General features: G+C 35.7%; 1 protein-coding gene across 19 annotated transcripts in view; it reads left to right on the top strand.

Annotated features, from left to right (window-relative positions):
* The window catches only part of Atf2 (activating transcription factor 2), a 77,108-nt gene that overhangs the window by 16,298 nt on the left and 39,856 nt on the right, over nucleotides 1-20,954 (top strand). For 9 of the 19 annotated variants that reach the window (XM_087654632.1, XM_087654621.1, XM_087654627.1 and 6 more), the window contains 2 exon segments: nucleotides 4,437-4,512; nucleotides 14,164-14,233. In XM_087654632.1, the coding sequence (XP_087510758.1) occupies nucleotides 14,209-14,233 (25 nt within the window). In that variant the 5' untranslated portion in view covers nucleotides 4,437-4,512; nucleotides 14,164-14,208. 19 annotated transcript variants of the gene reach the window in all.

Raw genomic sequence — 20,954 nt, 5'->3', positions numbered from 1 at the left:
GTTATTATTGCTGTGTGTGATGTATGTGTGTATGCATGGGCACACATGTTCATAAGATGAATACACACCTGCTACCACCACATGTGAAGATCAGAGGACAACTTCAGTTATTGGTCCTTGCCTTTTACTTAGTTTAAAATAAAGGTCATTCCCCACACACATAACACACACACAAACTGGGAATGCAAGCTTCTAAAGGTTCTTTCTTTCTGCCTCCTGCCTCACTGTAGGATCATTAGGGTTACAGATGGGTACTGCTATCTTGTCTGGCTTTACATGTAGTCTGTGGATTCAAACTCAAATCTTCATGTTTACACAGCCAGTGCTTTGCCCACTCAGGCATCTGTTTAATTTTGGCTCAGTTGTTACGTCCTCTGTGAAAATACCATAACTAACTAGCTTTAGGGTTTCCTTTCAGAAGGCTCAGTTATGCATCAGTTATGGTGGATAGTCTTCCCACCATCTCTAGAACTGGCTAGGTACTTTGAGAATAGAAATATCATGAGATAAATTGTTTAAAAATAAATTTAAGAAGACTACTAAATCGGAACACATGGTCCAAAATCCATATAATAAGTAAAGCCAATGGCTGTGAGTGTAACCCAGTTGTAGAGTGCTTGCTCAACATACACGCATTCCTGTGTTTAGTCAGAGTAACTCACAGGCGCATGCACACCATAGTCATCTGTATTTGAGAGAATTTTGGACTCACATCTTAAATAAATATATCATACCTATATTACTTGATAAAATATAGCTGTTGGGTCTGGAGAGATGGCTCAGTGGTTAAGAGCACTAACTGCTCTTGCAGAGGTCCTGAGTTCAATTCTCAGCAACCACATGGTGGCTCACAACCATCTGTAATGGGATCCGATGTCCTCTTCTGGTGTGTCTGAAGTGTACTCATATACATAAAATAAATAAATAAATCTAAAAAAAACTATAGCTGTTGAAAATGATATCTAAGATAGGCATTGTGGCTCCTGCCTGTAATTTTAGAATGTGGAAGGCACAGTGAGAAAATTATCTAAAGTTCAAGGCCATGGTCTACAGAGCAAGTTTCAGGGTAGCCAGAGGTAGATAATAGTGAGAGACTGTCTCAAAAATAAAGAAAAGAAAGTTCCATTTTATATTTATATTCCATTACTGTTGAATACTATGGCAAATTTTAGATAATTACATTTTAAAGCTATAAAACTTTATAAGATTTTAAGTTATACATTTTCATATATTGACAAGATTGAAGTATATGCTACTGTGGACTTATGATAGCAATGGTCTCTGAATGTTGAAATGTTGATATTCTAGGTGAATATCTTATATACTCACTCCACACATATTTGCTTTAGTGGGAATAAATTTAAATTCTCTTACTAGGTTCAACAGGTTTAATTTAGTATGTATTCTCACAAGGAACATATGATTTTCAGAAAAACCAAATAAGATGTGAACTTTGTTTTGTTATGTTTGAATGATGTATATAGGATAATTTCAAATTTGTTATTCTCAAAGAAGCTTATGCTGTTTAAGTTTTCACAGTCTGGTAAGGTACTTTAATTTTAGCTTACATTTGTGGGTATTTAGCTTTAATCATCATCTTACGTTCATAAACGAGTACATAACAACAGTTTAGTGATAGGGTTGGTTACTATACCATAGCTCCCAATCTATGGTATACTGAACCATTGAACAAGGAGTAAGACCTTACTCAACCTATACCACAGGTTTTGGATGATTTTATTTGGATGTTTTGAAACAAGTCTTACACACACTGTTATACAGGTTGACCTAGAACTCACTGTGTAGCCCAAGCTGACTTTAAACTCCAGATGTTCTTCCTGCAGTAAACCACAGTAGCTAGCTTTATACCAATTTCTACATCGGTCAAATGGGAATAAAGTGATGATTCATGTTTTTACATATCAATGGGAAAATTAGAGTCTCCAACAAAAATGAGGGATTGGAAGCCTAAAGTCATACTACTTTATCGTCTAAACCATCTCTACTACATCTTGCTTTTGTTTTAAAGAAAAAAGAAAGTGACTTTCATTTGAGTGCTCATGGTAAACAAATCACTGAACTTTTTACTTTACTCTCGAATGTATATTGTAGATGTCCTCTTGTATCAAACTGCAGTGTGATTAAGTTAAAGCTTAGGGTCTGAGAAGAGTCTGTTCATCCTTAGGTGTAAGATCTATAGGACTACTGTCTTTCTCATAACACTTGGTTAACAGTAAAACACCTTAAACATAGTTCTTCGCTACTTGGTGTGGTTAATCACTGACCTGCACCACAAATACCAGGTATTTGTGTCTTCACCAGTACTGAAGCATCAGACTGCAACTATTTACACTTTCCTTAGGAATGAGAATACTATGGATTCTTCATAATTTTGAACTTCAAGTCATGCACTTCACAAGCCATTTATAAGCTCCCTTGGCAGCTGCTGTTATATAAAGATATTTTCAACCTTGCTGTGAAAACATGATGAACCCAGATTTAGAGGTTTGAGATTCACTTAGATTATCAAAGAGATAACATTTAGAATCTCTTAGAGGAAATGTTAGCATTTCTATCTGTAGATGCTTGAACTGTAGTATTTATAGCAATCTCTACTAGGTGTTAAATAATAATAATAATAATAATAATAATAATAATAATAATAATAATAATAATAGAAAATGTGTGTTCATGTCAGTTGGCTAGGAAAGTAGCTGTGTAGGTAAGGAACTTGTTTGGAGGAAAACAGTGACACTGGAGGTACCAAGGGTCAGTTCCTTAAGAAGCATCTTTAGAACTATCAATTTGTCTGTATATAGTTAATAATTACATGTTTCTTGTATTTTACTGAGTGAGGCATTGCCTTAGGTAGCTAACCCACAGATTGATCTGGCCCTGGCCTTAGCTTACATCTGTTGGTAATGACAGAAGTTGATGAGATGTTCTGGATTATTCTAGTGTTCTTCCTCTCTTCATAGACACCATCGTACAGTTGGATCTGAGTAGAGAAATAGAACCTTATCAGTTTACCCAGGGTAAGGGAAGACAGTTTCTTCTTCTCCTAAACTAGGATAGTCTTTGTTCCAGGACTCACCAATATGTAGCCAATTGTACATTTCATGTGAATGATCTACTTTTTTTGAGCAAGACATTGAATACACATAAATTGTGAAAAATAGGTTTTCCTTTACAACACTAATTTATTTGACATTAGAATGCTGTTCACTGTCTTTGGGAGATGAAGATAAAGAAGAGTGGGATGGAGAAGATGGCTTGGTCAGTAAAGTACCTCTAGTAAAAGCAGGAGTACATTTCTCTAACCCTAGCACTGGTGATTGGGTAGGCACAGAGAGGGATTGATCCCTAAAGTTCATGGACAGTCAGACTAGCTCAGTAGATGAGTTCTGAGCTCAGTTCCTAGGTCAGTGACAGAACCTATTTCAAAAAAAAATGTGACATGCAAAGTGTATGCACATCGACATTTATGTATATCTGTATGCACATGTTATATACATGTAAAGAGTTGGCAGGTTTTTAAACTTTTTAAAAATTCATATGTTGCATCCTGACTTCAGTTTCCCCTCCCTTTGTTCCTTCGAGACGGGTTTCTTTTTGTAGCTCTGGCTGTCCTGGAACTTGCTCTGTAGATCAGGCTCTTCTAGAACTCAGAGATCCACCTAATCTTTGCCTCCCCAAGTGCTGGTTATTAAAGGTATGTGCCACCTTGCCTGGTTGGTAGATTTTTTTAAATGAGCCATTTACTTTGCTAGTTTCAGTATGATTTGCTTACATTTAAGTTAACATTAAATAAGTAAGTGGTGACATTATAGAAGAGAAAAATTTATAGAGGTCATATATTCAAGAATAAATAAATTTCGATGAATTCTACTGAGAACCTGATCACAGGTTAATTTTCTTTTTTTTTTAAATTAAAAGATTTCTAATTAGAAATTTTCAAGTAGATAGAAAGAATTTTTATTGTTGTTTTGTTTTGTAACAGGTATTTCTGTGTAAACCAGGGATGGTTGTAATCCTCCTGCCTCAGCCTCCCTTAAGTGGTGATTTTAGGCACATACCACAAAGCCTGGTCTAGTTTTTCTTTTCAGACTTAAAAGGTAAGAAAAAAATTGCCCTTTAATGACTTCTGGCTAACCATGTTCTAAGGGCTAAATTAAATACTCTTTTTTTCTTTCTCTCTCTCTCTCTTTCTTTCTTTCTTTCTTTCTTTCTTTCTTTCTTAACTCTTTGAGCTGGATTGATAAACATCTAGTTCATCCATTTATGTGAATTTTTATATTTCAACAGTACATATCATTTTAAAGATTCTTGATTTTTTTTTTTATCAAATCATGTTGATTTCATTTGCAAAAAGTAGTGTATTTCAAGAAGTGCTTCAGGGCTATTCGTAACAGTATGAAACCATTTTTGTTTTTCAGTGTCTTTGCCATGAAACAGAGGACATGATAAACTGTTTAACTTAATGAAATTCAAGTTGCATGTGAATTCTGCCAGGTAAGTGCATGATATAAGTTATGAAACTTATTTATCATAAATTATATTTACTAGATTCCTATTTGAATCCTTTTTTCCTAAATCTGAAGCCTCTTACTAGTTTTCAGTTGGTACTTGTTTCTGAATTACCAAGTTAAGAGCATTAAACTAACTGGTGTAATGGCACAGGTCTATATCCCATTACATAGATAAGAGCACCACAGATCAAGGTCTCTGCTACATAGCAATACCCTGTCTCCAAAAAAAAAAAGTCATTCAACTACATGTCTTATGGTTTTAATGTCTTTTAAAACAAGTTCTTGATATAAGAGGTGAGGAAGTGTTCAAATAGCAACTCTTTTAAAAATGCCATATACTCAGACGGAGAGATGGCTCAGTGGTTAAGAGCACTGACTATTCTTCCAGAGGTCCTGGGTTCAATTCCCAGAAACCAAATGGTGGCTTACAACCAGCTGTAGTGGGATTCAATGCCCTCTTCTGCTCTGTCTGAAGACAGTTACAGTCTGAAGATGAACTACAGTGTACTCATAGGCATTAAATAAGTAAATAACTCTTTTCTTAAAAAATGCTGTCCTCTTGGTCCATCTTCTCAGGTACTAGGATCATGGTCATACCAGTGTCCTGCTTTAAAAAATGTTACAAGTTGTTACAAGGATTCACTTGGGTCTTTAAGTGGAAATTCTGTAGTAGGAAAGTAATCTTGATCCAGATATATCATTTTATAGTTGTATTTGAATTAGGATCAAATTGTTCGTTAGTAAGTCATTTCAGCTTAAAAAGTCCCTCTCTCAATGTATACAGGCAAATTATTCTGCCTTAGAGGTACTGATTCCTAAAATTGGAGAAAAGAGAAACTTTTTCTAATTACAATGTTATATCAGTTTGTCCGTCTAAGCCACTGGCTCAGTATTACAGGAGGACCTGTGGGAAATGGGAGAGGAGAATGAGTGTTCTTCAGTGGAAACTCTTGGAGCATGTGCATGCGTGTGTGTGCGTGTGCGTGTGTTGTTTTGGTTTCCCTGCTTTAGTGCTTGTGGCAGGTTCAGTTAACAAAAGCACAAATTCCACTGGGTCAGTTCAAGGGTTGAATGACTTCACAACCTCATGTCTCAGGAAATTAACTTTCATATTGAGGACACAATTTTCAGATTAACTGTTGTCTAAAATACTGTCTTGAATCATGAGGTCCATCAATTTTTAGTATTGTCCAGACCTGTATCTAGAATTGGAAAATTTTTTAAGCATATGTTAGATACATATGAAGAATTTTGTTTAAATGTAAACTTCATACCATACTATCAATTTTTGTCTTAATAAAAATATAAATTTATTTTTTTAAAAAGCCCCTCCCTCTGCTAGTCCTCTTTCCCCATGAATTTACTTGTTGAAAAGAGTGGGTAGTGTCTTTAGATGTTTCCAAGTATCGACTTGGACTATTGGACTATTGCTTGCTGTCGGTTTCATATGTTTTGCATATTCTTGTTCTTGGGATAAAGAAGTTTTACACGACTCAGCCCTGATACCCCTCTTCATCCTCTGCAAGAATGTTTTATTTCAACTTTGTTGTTTACCCAATGTGTTTTTGTCAGTTTGTTCTGAACACTGTAAATGTCCCCATCATCTTTCTCCCCATCTTGTGGTGGTGTTTTGAGACAGGGTCTCACTGTGTAATTCTAGCTTGCCTTCTTTGAATTCACTCCTTCTACTTAGTGAGTTTTAAATAAATGGTTCTTTGATGGTATGTGTAACCTCAGATTTAAAAGTTTTTTTAAAGAAACTTTTGGTGCTAGAGAGATGAATGGGCAGTTGAGTATTTGCTGTTCTTACAGAGAATCCGGGCTTTGTTTCTAGCATCTAGATGGCCACTCACAACTGTCTTAACTCCAGGGGATTTGGTGCTCTCTTCTGGTCTCTGCAGCCACCACACTCAGACAGTGCACATACATGCAGGCAAAAGACTTAAAATTACGAAGTAAAAATATGTCTTTTTTTTTTTTAAAGAAAATTTTGCCTACATAAAAATCATGAAGATTGCTATCATATTGTTCTAACTCTTATTTATGTGACTTGATTTTATGGTATGAGATGGTGAAAGGTAGGATTTGTGGGTTTTGTTTTTTTCTTAATTCAACATAGCTTTAAAGACTCTCAATAAACAAATGAAGCCCATATACAGCATATCCTAAATTTATTTAGCTATAATGTATTTTCTATAACTACTGATATCCTGTATAGTATGTTTTTAGACGTGTTTATTTAGAAGATTAGCCAGAGTTGTAAAGAGTATTTTCTACAACTATTAGTGAAGTCTGATACTTTTGATATAAAATTGTAAAACCAAATTTGGAAAAGATCATTTCTTCAACTGAAATGTAGTTAAGAGTGAAGCCTTTGTACAAGTCAGGTGGTCTTATATGTGTATCTATTTCTGGACTCACTTTACTATTGCTTTATGTTTTTTATTTGGCTGACAGCTATCCTATCTTGATTATTGGTTTTAATAGTAGGTCTTAATATAATAATATCCTATTTTTATAGATTCTAAAGCTTGATTATATCATTCAGGATTAGCTTGCTTATTCTTGGGCCTTTGCCCTTTATAAATCTTAAAATCAAATCTCCTCCTCCTCCCATTCAAAACCTGCTGAAATTTTGGTTGTGACTGACCTTGATCTGAAAGATACTACGTGGAGCAGAACTACCATCTCACTGCTCTTACAGTGTGTGAAGATGGTATAACTTCCATTTATATAGACCTTCTTTAGTTATTTGTGGAAATATATTTTTGGTCTGGGGTTTAAGTTGTTTGTTTTCAGATAAACAGTTTATGGTTTATTAGATTTAGTTTAAGTGCTCGTCTTAGTGTGACAATGGCATTGGGTAGTTAGACAACAGGGATATAATGGAGCAAATGGGAAAGCCAAAATTTTAAAGTAAGGAAATGAATTAACCTCTTAGGAAAACTGATTAAAGACAAAGAAAAATAAAGAATATTATTAATTAAAAGAGGAGATCTCAGTGGATCTAATGGACATGGAAAAAAGTGAGAGAATATTATTAATAGGCCAATATATTTATTTGAAAGCATAAATGTAAAAATTCCTGGAAAATAAAACTAATGTAAATGTTTTAATTTGTATCTATTTAAAGATACTGGGTTTGTGACTTAAAACCTTCCCACAGCGAAAACCCCAGACTCATAGTTTCACTGGTGACTTCTTTTAATATTTAAGGAAGAATTAATACACCTTTTTTTCCCATAAAGATTTATCTGTTGTTTATTATGTGAGTGTATTGCCTACATCTATACACAGGCACTACATGCATGGCTGGTGTGCCTGCAGAAGCCAGAAGAGGGCACCAGACTCCTTTGGACTGGGATTATAGATGCTTGTAAGTTTGTGGGTGCTAGGAATTGAACCTGGGTGCTCTAGGAGAACAGCAAGTGCTCTTAACCACTGAGCCAACCCTCTAGCCCTAATATCAGCCTTTACATAGGTTCTTTTAGAAAATAAAAAAAGAACTATCATATTCCAACTTTGATTATAACTACCACAAAATAACACATAGTATTACTGATGAACATGAATGTAAAACAAATTCCAAACAAAATATTAGCAGATAAATTCATGCTCTTTATATCTCCAAGATGAGATTGTTCCAAACATTCTACTTGTTTTTTTTATTAAAAGGAAATAAATTTGAAGGGGGGAAAGGAGAGAAGTTAAAGGAGGGGTAACATAAATGCAATATTTGTGTCCCAATTCTCAAAAGAATCAAATTAAAAATAAACATAAGGATCAGGCATTGTGTTAATCCTGGCACTTGGGTAGCAGGCAGATTACATGAGTTCCAGCATGGTCTATATCACGATACTCTATCTCAAAAGAAAGAAAAGGAAGGAAGGAAGGAAAGAAGGAAAGAAAAGAAAAAGGAAAAGATATACTTAAGAAAATAAATAAATAAAAGAAGCTGTCAACATCAGGGACTCAAAACTGGCTGACCTGGTCTACATGAGACCTTGATTTCAAAAAAAAAAAAAAAAAAAAACTTCCTAGAATAGTAGATATTGAGGGACATTTTTTCTTTTCATAATATTTTTATTGATTATAATGTCTGCCCCTCAATATCTACTGTTCTAGGAAGTATTTTGTTTTTTTCCTTCCCAGGTATACTCCCCACCTTTGTGACTCACCCCCCACACCCCAAGGAAAAAAAATGTCTCCAATTTGCATTACTCACTGGAGCCTAGTCAAACTCCTTATGGTCAGCTCCTTAAAGCTGACTCCTTCCCCAGCTGTGGAGAGCTACTCTTCGGTACCATTATCACATTTTATTAAGAGTTCTCATCCATGGCTTTTGGGAGCAGGGTGGTAGGGTAAAGTGTAGAACGTCTATGTCTCTGCAGTCATCAATACCACAGCAAAAGTAGCTTCCTTGCTCTTTACAGTCAGCAGGAACATGGATCATGGAATTCCACATGTCTGGTGAGGGAAACTAGCTTCTTTTTTACTTATTTAAAAACTTTTTATTGATTCTTTGTGAGTTTCACATCATGTATCCCAATCCCACTCATCTCCATCTATCCTCTGCCCTTTCAACATCCCCCCCAAAGGAAATCAAACAAAACATAAAAAAAAAATTTTGTTCTAGAAGCTGTGACGTGTCATACACTATACCCTTTTATCTACACATCTTTACTTGCAAATGTTCATTGCAATGAGTCACTGGTCTGGTTCGAGGCCTCTGGCTTCAGTACTGGGTTTTCACTCGGGCTCCTCTCAGATATTCTGTTGTTGCCCTCTGTTGTGTAGATCCTATAGATCTACAGCACTGGCCCTTTCACATTCTCTAGCAGTTCATAAATGGGTTAGTTGTCTGGAGTCGGCCTAAGTGGTAGCTGAGTTGGTCAGCCCCACTACTTCTGCTACCCCACCACCAATGCACACACCACCAGGGGGAGCTCTTCAGCACTGTCTCAGCTAGCTCATCCAGTGCAGCCAGCAAGTATCAGGACCAGCTCTCACGCCTCCTGGCCAGCTCACTCACCCCCATGCCACCAGAACCACTTCAAATGTACTGCCCAGTCGAAATGCCATAGCCAGTGAGGGACTGCAGCCCAAACCAGGACCGTCTGAATAGTCTTTATTGGTAATGTGAGCTACAGACATGGACACAGACCCCTGATGCTGTCTGGCCACAGACCCAGACATAGCCCTCAGCAGCAGCATGGTGCTGTGCTTAGGTAGTAGGGCAGACTACTCACAACAGACTGCTCCTCTTCACCCTCTAGTTCTACCTCTCTTCATAATGCTCAAACTGTGCCACTTGCCATTCCATCTTTCTGCCATGTACTTGTATTTGTAGTGGCTTGGGTGTGGCTTGGTGGCAGGCGGGCCTCTGGATTTCCTCTGCCTGACTCTGCTTGTTGCATGGGAAGGGAAAACTATCGCAGTGTGTGGATCTAAATAATCTGGCATATATACTGCTTTTCTGAGAGTGATGTGAATTTTATAAATAAACTGTACTATCAATTTCTATAAAGTTGTTCAAGAACCTATATGGGTCCCAAATGTCCTTTCTAAATTCTCCAGTAAAAGCTACTGTCATAATAAATACTAGTTATCTTTCCTTTTTTGTTTTCATTCTTTAAGAACATACAAGTAGGAGTTTCTCCATAAGCTGCTTGAATGAGAGTCACACAGGTTGAATATAAGAAGCAAATATGAAAATTCAACCATCTTAATTCTGTTGAACTATACATTAGTTTTGCAAACAAATCACTTTCTCACCTCACTGTATCTCTAGCCCTGGTTTGTAAAAATTTTAAGGAGCCCAAAAATGGGTTACTGAGATAAGTCATACATATACAGAAATGTTCCAAACCTAGTTGTGACAAAACAATACAGAGATACAGGTCAAGAAGTTGACATAGTACAGTAGGACGACAGTTGTCTGTTTCTTGATGAATAAATCCCCACATGGGAGTTTTGAATGTCCTCTTTCATCATGATGAGAAGACTAACCTAGAGTGACCTGAGTAGTAGTAGTGTTTGAAGACTAAGCGAGTTCTACATGACCAGGCAGAGGGTGTAAGACTTGTGACCTAACCTTGTGTTATTTCCACAGCACTGTTAGTTGAAATAATTATAAACCCACCTCAAGTCAACGAAAGGAAAATAAACTCTTATTATTAGAAGAGCACTGCAAAGAATTTGCAGCCGTATTTTAACAACTTTCAAAAGAAATTTGATGAACTAAAATCATATTATATGCATTGAGTTGTTTACTATGTAAAGCCATAATTATTAAACAATACTTGTTCTGTCTTTAACATTTTGTGCTGTAACCTTTTTATTACTAAAGTGAAAGCCTTTTCAGCACTAAGGGATGTCATTAAATGGTAGTTGCTTTATGACCCTCATTTCATGCTGCCTCCCTGGCTAAGAAATAATCCTTAGACCATAAATATTTACCTCTTTTTTTTTTCTTTCGGTTTTTGATCTTCCTCCAAGTTATTTTTCTTTTGCTTTTTCTTTCTTCTCTTTCCCCGACCTCCAATAGAGTTTCTTTGTAACTTGCTTAAAGATCCACCTACCTTTGCCTCCCAAGTGCTGGGATTATGCATGTGCACTGACACACCTGACATATTATCAATTTTCTTGTAGTTTAAATATATGCTGAGGTCTTAATTTTTGTTACTCGTTTTGCTGCCACTTCTTTGAGCTTCCAAACTCTCTGATGTTGTATCTTGCTATTTTAAAAAAATAAAATAAAGCTCAGCTGTTATTAAATAAAACATTTCTTTTGTTACTTTCTTATTTATTTAATGGAAGCAAGTTCTCACTCATAGTCTAGGCAGGCCCAGATTTACTAGGTAGACCAAGCTGGCCTTGAAGATATAGCCAGTTCTGTCCCAGCCTCCTAGGTGCGGGTGTAGAATATAATTTGAAATCTGAGATTGTGATACCTCCAACACTTCTTTTATTACCCAGGATACTTTTAGCTATCCTGGATCTTTTGTGTTCCCATATAATTGAAGATCTTTTTTCCAGTTTCTTTGATGAATTATGTTGACATCTCTATGGTGATTCCATTGAAATTATGGCTTGCCTTTGGTAGGATAGCCATAACCACAGTTACTACAATATTCTACCAATCCATGCATGACATGGAAGATCTTTCCATTATCTAATATCTTCAGGTTCTTTTAAGTTTCTATAATATATGTCTTTCACTTGCTTGATTAGAGTTATCCCTTTGTTTTAGTTTTTAAGGCTATTTTTCAAGGTACTGTTTCTGTGATTTCTTTCACAGTCTGTCATTTGTATATAGGAAGGCTACTGATTTTTGCATTTTAATTTTATATCCTACTACTTTGCTGAATATATTTATCAGCTGTAAATATTCTGGTAGTGTTGTTTTTTTTTTTGTTTTTTTTTTGTTTTTTTTTCCGGAGCTGGGGACCGAACCCAGGGCCTTGCGCTTCCTAGGCAAGCGCTCTACCACTGAGCTAAATCCCCAACCCCTCTGGTAGTGTTTTAGGGTGAGATACATAAACACGTGTGTGTGCGTGCGTGTTCTGCAAATAAAGATAATTTGATTTTCCCCCCTATTTGTATCTCCCTTGACTTCCTTCAGTTATTTGCTCTAGCCAAGACTTAAGTACTGCGTTGACTAGCTATAGAGAGATGGACATCCTTGTCTTATTCCTGATTTTAGTAGATGTGCTTTATGTTTTAATCCATTTAGATTGATATGGCTGTGGGCCTGCTTAAAATGGTCTTTTATTATGTTGAGGTATATCCTTGTATTCCTAGTCTCTTCAGGACTTTTATTATGAGAGGATGTTGTAGTTTTCAAAGGCCTATTCTGCACCTAATGAGATGATTATGTGGTTTTGTTTTTTAGTCTGTTTCTGTAGTAGATTATGTTTATCAGTTTACATATGTTGAATTATCCCTGCATCTCTGGGATTGAGCTAACTTGATCATGTGGATAACTCTTGATGTATTCTTATATTTGATTTGCAAGTATTTTGTTGAGAATTTTTGTATCTATATGCATAAGGGATAAGGGTGTTTAGTTTTCTTTTTTTTGTGAGATCTTTGTATGGTATTAGGATAATAGTGGCTTCATAAAAAGAATTAGGAAATGTTCTTTAGTTACTATATTGTGGAATAATTTGAGGAGTGTTGGTGTTATTTCTTTGATGATCTGGTAGAATTCTATGCTGAATCCATCTGGCCTTGGACTTTTTGTTGTTGTTATTGTTAGAGTTTATTTATTATTTCTATTTCAATGAATCTGTTTAAATGATTATTTACTCTTTAACTTGGGCAGGTCATATACATCAAAAAAATCCATCCATTTCTTTTAGGTTTTTTTCAGATTGCTGGGCTGAGAGTTTTTAAACATGTCCTTTTGATGCTCTGAGTTTCCTTGCTGCCTGTTGTGATGTCCCCCTTTCATCTCTAATCTTATTAATTTGTCTTCTCTATCTGTCTTTTAACTAGCTGGCTTGGGCTCTATGTAAAATGTTAAACTATTTCATGTGATGTACTTGAACAGCTGCAGGTTATGTGTTTGTAAGAGATACTAGAAAAGACTCTCACACCTAGCTTCTCTGCTGGGAGAAGAGGTACCTAGAGGCCAGAATATAGATTTATATCATATGTCCCTTTTGAGAGTTTTCTATAGTACTTTGCCCACATGAAAAAGTAATAAGAGTTTGCTTATAATTAATTGGTGTTTTAGACAGATATTCAGATGAGACATATTTAGCCAAAAGATTAAAAAAAAAAAACTCAGCAAGAATTTCAGAATAGATCTTTCTTTAAGACTTCCATAACTCTGTAGTTTGACCCTTGGAAGGCTGCCTGATGTGTGGGATATATTCTTTTTGAATGACACAAAAGAGCGCAATGGAGTGCCCTAACCCTTTTCTATAGCACAGATTTTTGCATGTTGCATATATCTACTCTCATAGTAAAGTGGAAGATTGTTGACCCACCTGGTAGCCCACGAAGCTAAATCTCTACAGATGAAAGAATACTCCAGAAACCTGTGTGGAGATCAAAGAATACTCCAGAAACCTGTGTGGAGATCAAAGAATACTCCAGAAACCTGTGTGGAGATCAAAGAATACTCCAGAAACCTGTGTGGAGATCCAGGAAGACCCCAGGCAGCATTTGAGCTCAAGAGTGGTCCAAAAAAAAAGTCTCATTTTTATTATTAAGTCAAGAAAAGCATGAGGTGACTGTTAGCTTAATCAAAAACAAGGGAATACTCTTGGTGTTAGGTTTTACCATCTTTGGTCACATGAAGGAGCCAAGAATATTCTTCCTAGGGCTTTGCCTTTTCCAGAGATAATGTGGGTGTTCCCTCCTTGTTCGTGCTTTCATATACATTGAATCATAATAGTTTTTGCAATTCTTTCTAGAACTTTATGGGAAGAATGTTTTGCACTCTACCCCATCCATGGTTCAGTAAGTTCACAGCTTTGTTACATGGGCTTCCACAGAAGACAGGATTAAAAATGTCAGCAAAAGTGTTTGGTGGAATTCAGATCTTGAAATTTATATTTGAAATTGTTCTTCATTCTGAAACACACCATAAAATACTTCATTCTTGGTTTGTGCTTTGTTACAGATAAAACAAGGACCTGTGGAATATGAGTGATGACAAACCCTTTCTATGCACTGCCCCTGGGTGTGGCCAGGTAACATATCCATTACTTAGAATAATCTTGTACGTTTCTTTTCATTACATCATTGCTAGACTGTATTGTCATTACGGTTTTACTACAGTGATTTTCTTTAAGATTAGAGTAAGATAAAAACAAAACTGAAAAATACTTTAGAAATTCTTTCTATAATCTATTTTAGTTCTAGAAAAGACGGTGTGTGGTATTATGGAAGTAGTTTATCTTACAATAAAGGTCAAAATCATAGACAAAAACCAAGGATTTAAAAGTATATTATTTAATCTATATTCATTGAAAATTAGTGTTAAGCTACCTAATTGGAAATCAAAAATATATTACTGTTGAACTCTTATAAAACTAATACCTACCTCAGGGTTGGGGATTTAGCTCAGTGGTAGAGCGCTTGCCTAGCAAGTGCAAGGCCCTGGGTTCGGTCCCCAGCTCCGAAAAAAAAAAAAGAAAAAAAAAAAAAAACCAAAACAAAAACAAAAACTAATACCTACCTCAGACATATCATTAATCTATTAATGTTCTGAAGTCTAACATCTTTAAAGCATGATGGAAGCATTTTTAGGAGATATTTTAATTTTTAATAGTCATTAAGTTATTAATGTAATACTATTACCACTATCCTAATCTTTTAACTACAGGCACTAAAAAAGAAACTTTTTAGATTTTTTTTTTTTTTTTTTTTTTTTTTTTTGGTATATGTTATAGCTGACATGCCAGGAGAAGGCATCAGATCATATTACAGATAGTTGTGAGCCACCATGTGGTTGCTGGGAATTGAACTCAGGACCTCTGGAATTGCTGTCAGTGAGTCCTCTTAACTACCTAGCCATCTCTCCAGCCTGAAAAATTGAGTGTTAATGTATAGTAAATTTATAGATACCTAAATACAGAATGTAAGTCAAAGCCATTAAAGTACTTCATTGGTTTTTATTTATTTTTAGATGATATTTTAAATTAAAATATAATAGATATATAGTAAACTACACTATAAGTCACAGTTTGGTGCTTTTGGGTTTTGTTGTTTTACAGTTATTGATTTTGCTCACATGTGTGTGCGTTATGTGTGTGTTTGTGTATGTTTGTGCACATGCCACTTCAGTTGTGTAGAGGTCAGAGACAACTTGCAGGAGTTGGTTCCCTCTTTTCATACCTGATGGGTTTTGTGGGGATCAAGCTCAGGTCATTAGGCATAGAAGTAAGTACCTTTATCTGCTGAGGTATATCACCTTACCCAGTGTTAGCATTTATCATATATACGTATGCTTATAGAACTGTTATCACAGTCGTGATAGTGAACAAAACTCATCACCCCAAAAGTTTCCTTGTGCCCATTTGTAAGTTCTCTCATCTTTGTCAACTACTGATCTGCCTTCCATTGCTGTAAACTTGTTTGTACTCTTCAGACTGTTTATAAGAAGATTCATAGAGTATGCAAATTTTTCTGGATTCTTTCTTAACAAAATATAAGATTTTTTTTTAAATTTTCTAATAAGACAGATTAGGTATTGAGAAACGTATCAAGAAAATATATAAATGATTATATAACAGGGATGCTGTGATTTGATTGGACCCTGCAGAAGTTTGTATATTGAAAACCTAACCTCTAAAGTAATACGTCAATGTACTTGGAGCCGGAGCCTTTGTGAAGTGTTTAGGATCCCACAGATTTAGACCTTACAACCTCCAGAGTAGTGAGCTAAATGAGCCTCTTCTTTATTTGGACAGATTTATTCCATAGTTGATCCAGCATCTAGTTTATGTTCAAATTTTGTTATTACAGATAAATGAGTGAAATTTACATAAAAGTCTTTATGTGTATGAATGCTGTGGTTTTTGTTGAATACTACCCAGAGTGTAATGGTAAACTCATACACTCTACATCATTTTTGGAAATTACAGATTGCTTCCAAAATAGATGGGCAACACTTTGTTTCCATCAGTAATTTACAAGATGTTTTTGCCATATTCCTGTTAACTTTTGGAGTTTTCATTCTTTTAAATTTGACTCATCTTTTTGTGCATAGGTTAGTATCTTGTTGTACTGTCTCATTCTTTGATGACTAGTGAAAAAAAAAAACTACTTTTCTAAGATATGTTTTTCAGCCACTTGCATACCTTTATTGTTTGTGAAGGTGAAATCATTATCAATTATTTTGTCTGTTTTTAAAAATTGAGTTGTTGGAGGGTTGGGAATATAGCTCAGGATGAACTGCTTACCTAGCATGAAGTTCATTTAGTCCTTAGTAGCATAATAAAGAGTATGAAACTGGATTTTATTTTTATTTAATGTTTATGTTATGTGTATGGATGTTTTGTCTGAATGTCTCCACCATGTTCATACCTAGTGCTTGTAGAGGCAGGACGAGGGTGTCAGATCCTCCAGGAACTGGAGTTACAGATGGATTAGTCACCATGAGGGTGCTGGGAGCAGAACCTCGATTCTCTGGAGAGCATCAAATGTTATTAATCACTGAGGTTTTTTTTTTAGCCCCTTATTTTATTTTTTATTATTATTGTAGGAGGTACATGTGTCATGTACATGTATGGAAGTTAGGACATAAAGACTTGGTGTGTCTTCCCACTAGTATGTGCTTTCTGAGGATGGAATTCATTTAGCAAATTTCTTTAGCTATCTTTATCTCCCCTGCCCATATGCCATTTAAAGTAGCTTGGTGACGAAATGTGTAAAACAATTAGATCAAATGGAAAAAATATGAAAGAAACTACATGTTTTATTGTGGTTGTACTGTAAAATGATTAGTATGTAGAGTATTTTGGACATGATTAGGTATGTGGGTTTATTCACAGCAATATGAAGCAAGAAAATTCAAAGATAATAATGGTCAAGATGAAAGATGGACACAACAGAAATAGACTTTTATATCTAATTTAGAGCTGTAGTTTACATACATTTTTAAAAAGTTAAGAATAAAAAGTAAAATCTTAAATTCTTTGAAACTAAAATTTAGAGTTTTCACTGACTAGATTTACTCTCTGATAAACCAAATTTACTCTTATTTTTGGATTTGGTAAAGAAGAGATCTGGGTAGTTATTGATTTCATGTGCATGTCTGTGGGTGGGTACCTGCATGTCATAGTGCACATGTGGAGGTCCGAGGACAATTTATAGGAGTCGGTCTCTTCTAGCATCTGGGTCCCTAGTATAAAACTCCAGTTGTCAGGCTTGGTAGCAAAGACTTTTCCCTGATGACTTATAATGAATTATAGAAGTTTTTACTCCATGTTCAGTTAACCTTGTTTCTTAGAGCCTGTATATCAAGGAAAATATAAACAAGATAATACATCAGAAAGACAGAAGCTAGAGCAAAACTTTACTCACATCACAATCCAAGGAATGAAGGTACACTCAGTCCCCTTCAAGGTCATGCCCCAAATGCCTGAAGGAGCTCTCCAAGCCTACATATGACTTGGACTCCACCACTCCCAATGCTATCACCCTATGAAGAATCTTTTGGGTTTTTTTTTTTAGGGATATTGGAGCTCCAAACCATAACTACAGATAGTGCATTGCTTGTAGACATAGTCTCTGGAAAGTAACCAGTTTTGCCATGTTGTTCTATAAGTCATTCTTGGAAACGTGACCTCAATAACTGCTAACTTTTTTCTGCCGTTGTTTTGTGTGTGATCTCTTCTTAATATACTCTTTTTTTTAAAGTTAAAGGTATTAACTTTTAATTACATATAGTGTGTCGGAGGGAGGAGTGTGTTGGGTTGTTAGTGCGGTGCCCGTGGCAGCCAGAGCCTGCGTTGGAGCTGGAGTTAGAGCCTGTTCAGTGTGTCCAACATAACATGCTAGGGAACAGACTTTCTTCCCCAAGAGCGTTAAGCACTTTCTAATTTTTTTTATGTGTATTAATGGTTTGTCTGCATGTATGTCTGTGAATCACTTGGGTGCCTAGTCTCCAAGGAGATCAAAAAAAGAACTGTAGTTCTAGATGGTTGTAAGATGCCACACGAGTGGGCCGGTGGGTGGGGGATGGGGAAAAAAAAAAGATGCCACACGAGTGATGAGAAAAGGGTTTTCTGCAAGTGTATCAAGTGTTCTTTACAACTGAGCCATCTCTTCAGCCCCAGCATTAAGTACTTTTAAACTATGAGCTAACTCCACCCCACCCCCAGTTTTTAGACAGGTTCTATACACACACACACACACACACACACACACACACACACACACACACACACACACACCCCATTGCCTGGAACTTCTCTATAGACCAGACTGGCTTCAAAGTCAACAGAGAGCCGCTTACGTCTGCCTCTCAAATGCTGGGATTAAAGTTGTGTATCACCACACCAGTAGTATTAAAAAGTATTTTTTAAAAAGTTTTTTTTAAAAGAATTTCTGTATTATTATGTGTGTGCTTGCTTGAGATTATGTGCAACATGTGCATGCTGCAGTCTTAGACACCAAAAGAAAGCATCAGCTATCCTGGAACTGAATTTATTGGTGATCTTTAGTCACTGTGTGGATGTGGAGAACCTAGTCTTAACTCCTAAAAGCGCAGTAAGTGCTCTTTCTTTATGGCTGAACCATCACCCCAGCTCTACACATGATGGTTTTTTTGGCTTGTTTTGTTTTAAATAAAAAGCATTGTATTTAGATTTGTTTAAATAGGAAAGTCAATAGCTGAAAATTAGAATATTTGTTTGTATGTGTACCATAAGAAATTGTTTGAGAATTCCCTAGCATTAAATTTATAGTATCTGTTAGTGAGTTATACATGTGAGCCTCTATGTGTGGCTAAGCATGGTTTTAAGTTGCATGTGTTCTACTAGAGCTTGTCCTATCATTTGCTCATTTTTCTATCATAAACTTGGAAATTTTAATATTGTGATAAACAGCATTGTGGTGAGTATCATTTTACACAATTTTTTGTGTGCATCTCTATAGTTTTGTAGACTACATTTCTCAAACTACTATTACAAGCTCAATGTATATCTGTAAACGGTTGTAGTAGCTAAGCATGTAGACCTCACGTTCAAGACCACCATAAAGCCTTGTCTTTGAGAAACAGGGGCTGAAATGAAACAAGTGTCACCGGGTTGAATTCTCATTCCAAATTAATTAGTTGACAAATAACTAAAATGTATGCATAGTTATATATTGGACCATAAAGATGGCTTTCTGGATAAAGGAACTTGCTTTAAGACTGATGACCTGAGTTCAGTCCCTAGAACCCACATAGTAGAAGGAAAAATCTGATCCCTGCAGGTTGTTCATTAACTTCCACAAATACACAGGCTTAAAAGAAAGAAAAAAAACATCAAATAAAAGCTCACTCTGCTTTTGCTTTCATTAAAAGTTTAGCTCTCATTAATAATAAACTTATTTATTTATTTATTTTATGCATGTTAGTACACTGTCACTGTCATCAGATACACCAGAAGAGGGCACCAGAAGATCCCATTACAGATGGTTGTGAGCCACCATGTGGTTGCTGGGAATTGAACTCAGGACCTCTGGAAAAGTAGTCAGTGCTCTTAACTACTGAGCCATCTCTCCAGCCCAAACTAATTTTGTTATAATCACTCCGGGCTTGGGTAATACATTTTTTAGCCAATGATTTTGTGAGGTACTTAATATTTATATTGTACACTATCACTGCCCAGAACAGCCCAGTGAGTGTCAGCTTCATGAGGTAATCTTGCTGAAAGTGGCACTGACAGAGTCTCTCTTTATGTTAAGTAGTATTCTTTGAATGTTGAAGGTACTACTATTATTTTTTAATTTTTATTTTTTAAGATAGGTCTCACTATGTAGCTCTGGTTGTCCTTGTACTCTCTCTGTAGATCAGGTTTTCCTCAAACTTACAGAGATCTCCTGCCTTTGCCCTCTTAAGTGCTGGGATTAAAGGTATGCACTATAATACTCTGCAATAATTGATCATTGGTTTTAGAAACACAAATTTGGTGATGACAGTGTAAATTTTATTTTTCTCATCTCTATGAAAGGATCCAAATTTTGCTCTACTTAGTTTAAATTTAAAATATATAGCAGATTATCACATTTAAAAATGTACTTTGTTGATAGTGTCACTTAAGAATGGCCTATAAAAATTAGCACAAAGAGTTTACTTGAAGATTCTTACTGTGGTCTTTTTTTAAATGCCTAGGGAACTTTTAGATATTGCAGAGACTCCTATTAACTTCATTTGTTTCTAGAGGAATACAATGGTGTTGAATTGAATAAAAGATACAAAATTAATACTTAGTAAAAGATTTATTTGCATATCATCTTGTTGGCTATATCTTTGCCTTTGGTGTCACTTCAATTTGAAGCTACTTTGTGGTAAATTATTTTATATCACAAGCTGATTCAGAAGAGATTAGATACAATATATACTTACCCCGAGTCTTAGTGGAAGTATATGTGAGTTAATCAGTAGTTTCTACTATTGAGTAGAGTTCCTCTTCAACTAAGGAAAAAGTAGGAAAAGGTTGTAGCCTTGATACATGAAAATTTATTTCTACCCATTCAACAAATTAAATAGTAGTAATAATAATATATGGTAAAAATAACTATAAAATCCTAGATGACTGATTTGTAGGAAGTTATTCTTTAAGAGATGGCTTAGCATATAAAAAGCACTTGTCAGACAAGCCTGGCAACCTGAGTTCAGTCTCCAGAGCCCTTAAGTAAAGACAGAAGGAGGACAGAACTGACACCACAGAGTTGTCCTCGGAACTCCACATAGGTACT

This window comes from Rattus norvegicus, chromosome 3 (genome assembly GCF_021556685.1).
Source record: "Rattus norvegicus strain SHRSP/BbbUtx chromosome 3, alternate assembly SHRSP_T2T, whole genome shotgun sequence".
Lineage (NCBI taxonomy): Eukaryota > Metazoa > Chordata > Mammalia > Rodentia > Muridae > Rattus > Rattus norvegicus.
Note: the sequence above shows the minus strand (reverse complement) of the source record. Positions and strands in the feature narration are given on the sequence as shown.